At 50.0% G+C, this 10,906-nt stretch overlaps 1 protein-coding gene across 1 annotated transcript; it reads left to right on the top strand.

Moving 5' to 3' along the window:
• Window positions 1-269: 269 nt before the first annotated feature.
• On the top strand, window positions 270-5,339 carry LOC116749583 (the record flags this gene model as incomplete). The annotated part of the gene is given in 1 exon segment (XM_032624071.1): window positions 270-5,339. A coding segment is annotated over 1 exon segment (5,070 nt), but the record flags the coding sequence as incomplete, so codon positions are not given.
• Between the last annotated feature and the right edge of the window lie 5,567 nt (window positions 5,340-10,906).

Raw genomic sequence — 10,906 nt, 5'->3', positions numbered from 1 at the left:
GGGCCCCGGGGGACGCCCTGGTGGTCCATCTGGAAGGAGAAACAAATTTTGTCTCCCCTTCATCTGGTTCTGGCAGGTTATATAAGCTGCCATCTGAATTTGAGTTGGTTTCGGGTTTAAGTTCGCGGCGGCTGGTTCTGGCAGGTTATATAAGCTGCCATCTGAATTTGAGTTGGTTTCGGGTTTAAGTTCGCGGCGGCAATATCAATGTGTGTCTTTTGAAATTTTATTGTTTTTCTGTACTATTATCTTTCTTTTGACGGACGACAATGGGACAAACTATGACGACTCCTCTTTCTCTTACCCTAAGCCACTGGACCGAAGTTAGGGCTAGGGCCCACAACCTTTCGGTAGAAGTAAGGAAAGGAAAATGGCAAACGCTGTGTACCTCTGAGTGGCCTACATTTCAGACAGGGTGGCCACCCGAAGGATCTTTTTTGTTAGATAAGGTTGGGCTAGTCAAGTCTAGGGTCTTTAACACAGGACCCCACGGACACCCAGACCAGATACCATATATCTTGGTCTGGGAAGATCTAGTTCTCTCCCCGCCTCCGTGGGTCCGGCCCTTTGTTTCCTCAACAGGCACGTCTGCATGCGCTCCAGCACAATCGGAGATATTGGCCCTGAAGAAAACCCCAGACACGGAAAAGTCATCTGCTGCCCCGGACCCGCCAAAGGCGATATATCCTGACCTGCAGTCTGATTTGCTTCTTCTAGATTCCCCACCTCCTTATCCTCCGGCCCTAAATCCCATGTCGCCCCTAGGACCCCCAGCTTCACAACCCTCCGCACCAGTAGGGCCACCTGTTATGGCGGAAAGGGGGGGTCCCTCGGCGGCCACCAGAAGCCGGAGGGCTGTTTCCCCGGATTCTACTGCTTTACCCCTTAGAGAATATGGCCCCCCCGACAACCACGGGAATAGGCCCCTTCAATACTGGCCCTTTTCCCCTGCAGATCTTTATAATTGGAAGATGCATAACCCTACTTTCTCTGAAAACCCACAGGCTCTTACTGCTCTAATAGAGTCTCTTGTCTTCTCCCACCAACCCACCTGGGATGATTGTCAACAGCTCCTCCAGACTCTCCTCACAACTGAGGAGAGGCAACGGGTTCTCCTGGAGGCTAGAAAGAATGTGTTAGGCGCCAATGGACAACCTACCCAGTTGCCTAATGAGATTGATGCCGGTTTTCCACTCGTCAGGCCGAATTGGGACTTTAATACCCTGGAAGGTAAGGAGCACCTGAAAATGTATCGCCAGGCTCTGGTGGCGGGTCTCCATGGAGCGGCCAGGCGCCCCACGAATTTGGCTAAGGTAAGAGAGGTAACTCAGGGGCCCCAGGAATCGCCAACCGTGTTCCTAGAACGCTTAATGGAGGCTTTTAGACGATTCACTCCTTATGATCCAACCTCTGAGGAACATAAGGCCACCATAGCAATGGCCTTTATTGACCAGGCGGCCCCTGATATTAGAAAGAAGTTACAAAGGCTGGATGGCCTACAAGGTTTCTCCCTTCAGGACTTAGTAAAAGAGGCAGATAAGGTATATAATAAGAGGGAGACAGAGGAAGAAAGGGAAGAAAGAAAGCAGAAGGAACAAGAGGCTCGTGAGGTAAGACGAGATAAGAGGCAAGAAAGACATTTGAGTAAGATACTGGCCACTGTAGTCAGAGGAGGAAACAGTAGAGACAGAAATAGACAGGAAGGGCGAACAACGGATAGAAGGCGGCCATTAGACAAGGACCAATGTGCCTACTGTAAAGAAAAAGGTCATTGGGCAAGAGAATGCCCTAAAAAAAGGAACGGGGGAAGGCCAACCAGAGATAAAATCTTAACATTGGAAGAGGAAGATTAGGGAAGTCAGGGCTCGGACCCTCTCCCCGAGCCCAGGGTAACTCTTAAAGTGGAGGGGGAACCCGTCCAGTTCTTGGTGGACACCGGAGCCCAGCACTCAGTCCTCCTTCATTCAAAGGGCCCCCTTTCAACTAAAAGGTCATGGGTCCAGGGGGCCACTGGAAATAAGCAGTACTCATGGACCACCCGAAGGACAGTAGATCTTGGGGTGGGACGAGTAACCCACTCATTCTTGGTCATACCTGAGTGCCCATACCCTCTGCTAGGTAGAGACTTACTCTCTAAGGTGGGGGCCCAAATCCACTTTCAACCAGAAGGGCCCACCATAACTGACAACCAAGGGAGATTACTCCAAATCTTGACCATGAAACTGGAAGATGAACACAGGATATATGAAACACCCTCGCCTCCACAAGCTGACATGCAGGATTGGATGACTAGGTTTCCACAGGCTTGGGCAGAAACTGCCGGTATGGGAATGGCAAAATATCGGCCCCCTGTGGTGGTAGAACTTAAAACAACCGCCACCCCAGTGACGGTCCGCCAATACCCCATGAGTAAAGAAGCCCGAGATGGCATCCGTCCTCAAATACAAAGGTTACTGGAGTTAGGGATCCTGGTAAGGTGCCAATCTGCATGGAATACCCCTCTTTTGCCAGTTAAAAAGCCAGGAACTAATAATTACCGACCGGTACAAGACCTACGAGAGGTAAATAAGTGGGTGATGGACCTCCACCCCACGGTACCCAACCCCTACAATCTCTTAAGTACTCTTCCACCTCAGCACACTTGGTACACTGTTTTGGATCTTAAAGATGCTTTCTTCTGCCTGAGACTTTCTTCTCTCAGTCAGCCTTACTTTGCCTTCGAGTGGAAGGATCCAGCCTCTGGGATGTCAGGCCAGCTGACATGGACTCGCCTGCCACAAGGATTCAAGAACTCCCCCACCATTTTTGATGAGGCTCTCCACCAGGATTTGGCATCTTATAGAGAATCCAATCCCCAGGTAACTCTACTTCAATATGTCGATGATATTCTTTTAGCTGCTGAAACCCAAGAGGACTGCATCAAGGGAACCGAGAGGCTGTTAACAGAACTGGGAACATTGGGATATCGGGCTTCAGCAAAGAAAGCACAAATATGTCAACGACAGGTTAGTTACCTGGGGTACTTGTTAAAAGGAGGACAGAGATGGCTTTCGGAAAGCAGGAAAGACACTGTTGCCCGGATACCGGCCCCCAAGAGTCCCAAACAAGTTAGGGAATTTTTGGGGACGGCCGGATTTTGTAGGCTATGGATTCCGGGGTTTGCTGAATTAGCAGCCCCTTTATATCCCCTGACCAAAAATGGCATCCCTTTTGCTTGGGGTGATAAAGAACAACGGGCTTTTGACCGAATTAAACGAGCCCTACTATCAGCCCCGGCTCTGGGGCTACCAGATGTTACTAAGCCTTTTCATCTGTACGTGGCCGAGAATAAAGGCATCGCAAAGGGAGTACTAACTCAGAAACTGGGCCCCTGGAATCGCCCAGTTGCGTACCTATCAAAGAAATTGGATCCTGTGGCAGCAGGATGGCCCGCCTGTTTAAAAATAATCGCCGCGGTGGCCGCTTTGGTCAAAGATGCTGACAAACTGACTTTGGGGCAGAACCTAACGATAACAGCCCCCCATGCATTAGAAAGTGTAATTCGCCAGCCACCCGACAGATGGCTAACAAATGCCAGGATGACTCATTACCAAGCCCTGCTGTTAAACTCAGATCGTATTAAGTTTACCTCAGCCACAGGACTCAACCCGGCCACCTTGCTACCCGACCCTGACCTGGAAAGCACTACCGTCATCCATGATTGTCAGGAAGTACTGGCTGCAGCACACCGTAGCAGACCAGACTTGATGGATCAGCCCCTCCCCAACGCCGACGTTACCTGGTTTACTGACGGAAGCAGTTTCCTAGAGGAAGGTAAGCGTCGGGCGGGAGCTGCCGTGGTAGACGGGAAAGAGGTCATCTGGGCAGCCGCATTACCGCAAGGGACATCGGCCCAACGGGCTGAACTAATCGCCATGACTAGAGCATTGGAACTAGCAGAAAACAAAAAGGTAAACATCTATACGGACAGTAGGTACGCATTTGCTACCGCCCATGTCCATGGGGCCATTTACCAACAAAGAGGGTTGCTCACCTCGGCGGGCAAAGAAATTAAAAACAAAGAAGAAATAGTGGCACTGCTAGCTGCCCTCATGCTCCCCACTAAAGTCAGCATCATTCATTGCCCCGGACACCAGAAGGACAATACCCCGGTGACAAGAGGCAACAACATGGCAGATAGGGTGGCACGAGAAGTGGCTCTACGGGAAATCATACTAGAACTATCAGATGAGAGTCCTGGGAAACCAAATGATAGGGGAACAATTACCCCAGCCATAACTAAAGGAACATTATCTCCTCAACAAGCAAAATCCATGCTACAACAGATTCACAGATGGACACACTTGGGAACCAAGAAGATGGTATCCCTATTACATAAGACAGGTTATGATACCTCTGGATTAACCAAAATAGCTGAGCAGATTGCACGAGAGTGCATTCCATGCCAACAGGTAAACTCCCATAAAGGAAAACTTGAGGTCGGAAAAAAGCTCAGAGGAGACCGCCCAGGAGCCTATTGGGAGGTCGACTTCACTGAAATATGCCCTGGAAGGTACGGTAACAGGTATCTTCTAGTTTTTATAGATACCTTCTCAGGATGGGTAGAAGCTTTCCCGACGAAGAAGGAGACAGCTACTGTGGTGGCCAAAAAGATCTTAGAAGAAATTTTCCCCCGGTTCGGGGCACCAAAGGTAATAGGATCAGATAATGGTCCCGCCTTCGTCGCCCAGGTAAGTCAGGGTGTGGCCAAATACCTGGGGACTGATTGGAAATTACATTGTGCCTATAGACCCCAGAGTTCAGGACAGGTAGAGAGAATGAATAGAACTCTAAAAGAGACCCTAACTAAATTGTCCATAGAGACTGGCGGTACAGATTGGACGGTGCTCCTTCCCTTAGCCCTGTTCCGGGCTAGAAATACCCCCTCCCGCTATTATCTTACTCCATTTGAAATACTATACGGGGCCCCACCTCCTCTTTTTACGCTAAGGGAGAAATTAAGTCCTGACTGCCAGAATAACACTGACTTATATGCTAGGCTGTTGGGACTCCAGTTGGTCCAAAAGGAGGTGTGGTCCCAGCTGGCAGAGGCTTACCGACCAGGAACACCAGCAGAGGCTCATCCCTTCCAAGTCGAAGATTCCGTGTACGTCCGTCGGCACCGAACCCAGACTCTAGAGCCTCGGTGGAAAGGACCATACATCGTCCTGCTCACCACCCCCACGGCTATAAAGGTAGACGGCATCGCTGCGTGGATCCACGCTTCACACGTGAAGGCCGCACCAGCATCTGCAACATCGGAATGGCGAGCCCAAAAGACCAGCAACCCGCTCAAGCTCAAGCTTCTGCGATCATCAGATTTATAACTTTAACTTTGTTACCCCTACTGACTGTGAGTAATTTTAGTCCTCACCTGCCCCAGCATTTAACCTGGCAGGTAATTTCCCAAACTGGAGATGTAATATGGTCTGTTAGCCATACTGCTGCTCCTTGGACCTGGTGGCCAGACCTTTTCCCCGATGTTTGTAAATTAGCCATAGGAGCTCCCAATTGGGACACAGCACACTCCCATGATCGTCAAAATGCCCCATCCATACCCGGTCGGGCCGACCAATACGGCTGCCAAAACTCGGGTACGCGACAGAAACTTAGCAACCCTACCTTTTATGTATGCCCGGGATTTCATCGCCATAGGTCCCTAAATTATCAATGTGGGGGAAAGGAACATTTTTATTGTAAAAGCTGGGGGTGTGAAACCACAGGAGACACCTATTGGAAGCCGACCTCTGGCTGGGACTTTATTAAGGTGACAGCCAATTATACACACCCAACCAACCCCTTAACTTATAGGCCTGAATGTACTAAATGGTGCCATCCCCTTAAGATCTCTTTTAGTGAACCAGGAAAAAAGGATAAAAACTGGATAAATGGCCATTCATGGGGAATCAGGTTTTATAAAGAAGGATATAATGATGGATTACTAATGACCATCAAACTAAAAATTGAAACCCCTACTCCAGTTCCTATAAGCCCCAACCCTGAGATAGGGCACTCTTCGCTACCTTTGGCCCCTCCCACAGCGTTACCAGAGATAAGAAACCAAACTTCTGAGCCAAAAGGAATAACAATCAAGCCCAAGACCCCCCGGGACCGAATGCTCTCATTGGTCCAGGCGGCTTTTGAGGTTTTAAATGCCACAAACCCGGAGGCTACCAAATCATGTTGGCTTTGCTATGCTGCTCCTCCCCCTTATTATGATGCTATAGGATATAATTCTAATTATAATAATGTTAACACTCCAGATCAATGTCGATGGAAACAAGAAGGAAATAGTAAATTGACCCTGGCCTCAGTATTAGGAAACGGTACATGTGTAGGAACGCCCCCCTCGTCCCACCGACATCTTTGTGCCAATTTAAGCCTCCCACAGGGCTCAGGGTATCTCCTCCCTCCTCCGGATGGATGGTGGGCATGTAACACAGGATTGACCCCCTGCATTTCTTTAGAGGTCCTTAAAGCTTCAACCGATTTTTGTGTGTTAGTTCAGCTGGTCCCCAGACTCATTTATCATTCAGATTCATCCTTTCTAGATGAATATGAGGGCAGAGGAAGGTTTAAGAGGGAACCCATAACACTCACCCTGGCTGTACTCCTAGGACTAGGAATGGCAGCCGGGGTAGGAACGGGTACAACAGCCCTCATCCAACAACCCCACTATTATGATGCCTTAAGGCAAGCTGTAGATGTTGACCTCCGGGCATTAGAAAGTTCCATAACTCAGTTAAAAGAATCCCTCACCTCGCTTTCAGAGGTGGTAATGCAAAACAGGAGGGGATTAGATCTGCTGTTCCTTAAGGAGGGCGGACTATGTGCTGCACTAAAAGAAGAATGCTGTTTTTATATTGATCATTCTGGGGCTATTACCAAAACTATGGACAAACTTAGGGAGCGCCTGGACAAAAGACAACAGGAAAGGGAAAATCAAAAAGGATGGTTTCAATCATGGTTTGATAAATCTCCCTGGCTTACTACTTTGGGGAATGTGGGGCCTTTAGGGACTTTCCACCCCCTCACTTGTTCCCGTAAACCAATTCTTCTCCCTATCGTGCGCCACTCCTTCTCCCTATCGAAACCAATTCTTCTCCCTATCGTGCGCCACTCCTTCTCCCTATCGAAACCAATTCTTGGAGTTTTTCAGTTGACGGGGACTTGCCAGACAGCGGGTAATTTTCCAGTTGCCCGTAACAGGTATACGCCCTAACCGCCACAATGAACAGACAACTATAACGGCCAGAAGGTGGGACAAAAGTTCCTAAGCCAATGAATTCAAAAGTCACCACATTTACCCAATCATTGTGAGAATATACCTGCCCTATGAGTAAATAAACCTATAAAAAGTATGTGATTCCGCTTTTAGGGGTTCCCCATCGGCCTCCTGCGTGAGGTTCAGGGAACCCCGGTCCATCGGCTCCTAATAAACCTCTTGCGTGTTGCAACGGCTCTCGACTCTTGGCGGTTCTTGGGCGAGTTGGAATCCCTCGTAGACCGCTTGGGTCTAACACTCACTCTACCATGCCATCTCTGTGTTCTTCCCAGAGAAGTCGTACAGAAGGATATAGTACTTTAAAAAATAATTCATTAATTAATTTTTGGCTGTGTTGCGTCTTCGTTGCTATGCGCGGGCTTTCTTTAGTTGTGGCGAGCCGGGGCTAGTGTTTGTTGCGGTGCACGGGCTTCTCATTGCGGTGGCTTCTCTTGCTGCTCTTGCTGTGGTGCACCGGCTCTAGGCGCACGGGCTTCAGTAGTTGTGGCCTGCAGGCTCAGTAGGTGTGGCACATGGGCATACCTGCTCCTCGGCATGGGGGAACTTCCCTGACCTGGGCTCGAACCCATGTCCCCTGCGTTGGCAGGCAGATTCTTAACCACCGCACCACCAGGGAAATCCGGTATAGAACTTTATAAAGAGGGGTTTTAATTTATGTCAGATAGTGTACATGTTTCTTGTAGAAAAGATTATTCCACTGTAGAAACTTTAACACGCGATACGACTACAAATGTAGTATTCTATGGGCTAGATCTTATCAGTAAATTTCATAAGTAATTGGGCAAATGAGAAAGCAGTAGGTACTGGGGAGTAAGAAGACTCAAATCTGGGGTGCCCCCACCCCAATTTAAAGAGCACGGTGTGTTTTTCAAATCCATATTTCATCTGGTCTTTGTTTCTCATCCATCCTCGGTGTCTGCCTTTCTCGAGAAGGCTCAGATCCTCCGCTTTCACACCTTCCTGGCTGACTGTGCCCCAGCTCCCGCCCTGGAACCTCGGCATGCATGGGTGTGCCCGCTCTCCCTGTGCATCACCAGCTTTGCCAGGGAGCTGCTGTATCGTGCACTGCTTGCTGTACCCCAGAGTACCTAGACCCTTCTGGTCCATGAAGTATACTCTCATCACCATGAGTGCACGCCCATCCCCTTACCTTATATCTTGCCTCTAAGCCAGGCTTGGAGGTGACTACAATATGTATTCAGCTATGTGAGCTGCTGGGATCAAAGTGAAGTTCCCAACTTTAGAAGTTGCAGGCTTGAGGGGCACACAGTGATTTAAAGTCGGGTCACCTGACTGATTGATTTAAAGCCATGGCAGCTGACTTAAAGCCTGCGTCCCTCAGCTGCAGGACAAGACCAAATTTGGTGGTGCACGGGTTCGCTCCAAGGCAGCACTGCTGTTCAGGAAGAGCTTCCAGTAGCGCCTTAGTACAGGGGGACTTGGTGCCTTGTCTTGCCCCTGCCCTCAGCGGGGGGCCACCTGCTCTTCTGGAGGAGAATCAGGGAGGGGAAAGTGCAGAGTCCTGGCTGGAGTTGCGGCACCCCTTGTCTGATGGCAGGGAAGGGGGGGCGGGGCTGTGTGGTGTCCTGGGCCTGGACTCGCCAGGTCAACTCCGCCTCTCAGCCTCCTAACCTCCCCACACACACTCCACAAGAGTTTCCAATAATGTAATTGCGCCTTAGGTTCTCGGTCTTCAAACTCATACCGGGACTCCCAGGTCCCTTGATTCAGCCAATTCCTCTGTGCTCTCTCTTCTATTAGATACAGTCCGAGAGGGAGGGGCTGGGGGATGGGACTGGAGGGTCCCCGTCAGCACTGGCCTCAGCTGACTAAATACATCCGGGGCCTGTGCTCTCACATATGTCCGAGGACCCTTAAGGCGGAATCGAGGGGGCCAGTTAGAGGCAGTCCTTGCTGCCTCAAGTGAGTATGGATCACCATCCGGTGGGGAGCACGCTGACCCCTGAGAAGTACTGTTAGGAGGATGTGTTCCTCCCTCGGCTTCAAGCACGTGGGTGGACTTCAGAGCTTCAATTCCCCTCCAGGCCTCCAGGTCTGACTGCACCCCAGCGGCCTTGCAGACCTGGCTTCCTGTCCCAGGACTTTCCAGGCTCCAGGAAGAATCCAGACTGCAGAGATGGTGCCTGAGGGCTCCCACTTAAGAAGTGCTGCCCCTGGGGACCCAACAGTGGAGGGAGGAAGGGTGAAAGGAGTGTGGGGGTGGGGTAGGGAGGGGTGGCTGCCCTGGGAGTTGTTGAGAGAGAAATATTTCCTCCCACACCCCATGCCCCCTGCAACTGACCCATTGATGCCATAGGATCTCAGGGCCTTTTAGTCAGAGATGCCTCTGCTTCTTTACTCCTGTGTTCAAAACTATGCAGAACAAACTCTTCATTCTCTTGCTGCCTTGCCAGGACTTTTAAAGCACTGTTCTTTTGAAGCACTCGTTCCCTAAACTGCAGTTTGGAACTGTCCCAGCTATTTAAAAGTTTTCTCCTTAAACTGAGACTAAATCCTACTCTTTTGGAAAAACGACCTTCACTTCAGAGGAGATTGTCTTTTCTGCCCATTCCTTCCTTCTACTTACCTCTAAAGCACCCCTGTGCTCAAAGAGCTTGGTGATTTATTTTCTGCTTGATGTCAAAAAGAAACCTTCCTCATGCACCCCAAAAAGCTTTCCTTGAACATAGGTGTTTCAGAACCATGACAATGTTTTGCAATTAGTATACACTGGGTAGACTGCCTAGCAATCCCTCCAAGAGCCAGAGGTGAGCGACACCTTTACTTGTTTGATTGGATGTCCTTCAAGTTTAGGAAGGTCCCATTCTTATGCCGCAGCAGATAAGAGAGAGCCCTGGATGGCTATGGCTGTGATTCGATAACTTCTGATGATTTTATTTCCCTTACTGAGCTGCTGCTTCTAGGTTAAATTCATTTCATTACCTGTCCTTTTTTTTTTTTTTGCAGTACACGGGCCTCTCATTCTTGTGGTCTCTCCCATTGTGGAGCACAGGCTCCAGACGCACAGGCTCAGCGGCCATGGCTCACGGGCCTAGCCGCTCCACGGCATGTGGCATCATCCCGTACTGGGGCACGATCCCGTGTCCCCCGCATTGGCAGGCGGACTCTCAACCACTGCGCCACCTGGGAAGCCCTACCTGTCCATTTTTAAAGAAAGGCTAACAAAGTCACTGTAATAGGTCAGGAGTCTTGAGCTCAGGGTTGGTCAAATGTACTCACAGGGAAGAAGGTGGATAAAAATAGGTGGGTAAAATAGGAGGGTTGGTAAGTACAGCCAGGACAGCCGTGTTCACCGTGCATACTAATAAAGGCCAGAATCTCCTCATTTATCTCTGGTGGGCAGTTCTTCTGGTTTCACAGGATCAAACTCAAATTACATTCAAACTAGGGGGCTTCCCTGGTGGCGCAGTGGTTGGGAATCTGCCTGCCGATGGAGGGGATGCGGGTTCGTGCCCCGGTCCAGGAAGATCCCACATGCTGCGGAGCGGCTGGGCCCGTGAGCCATGGCCACTGAGTCTGCGCGTCCGGAGCCTGTGCTTCCGCAACAGGAGAGGCCACAAC

This window comes from Phocoena sinus, chromosome 2 (assembly GCF_008692025.1).
Source record: "Phocoena sinus isolate mPhoSin1 chromosome 2, mPhoSin1.pri, whole genome shotgun sequence".
NCBI classification, from domain to species: Eukaryota; Metazoa; Chordata; class Mammalia; order Artiodactyla; family Phocoenidae; genus Phocoena; species Phocoena sinus.
The sequence above is the reverse complement of the archived record's forward strand: the minus strand, read 5'-3'. Positions and strand labels throughout refer to the sequence as shown.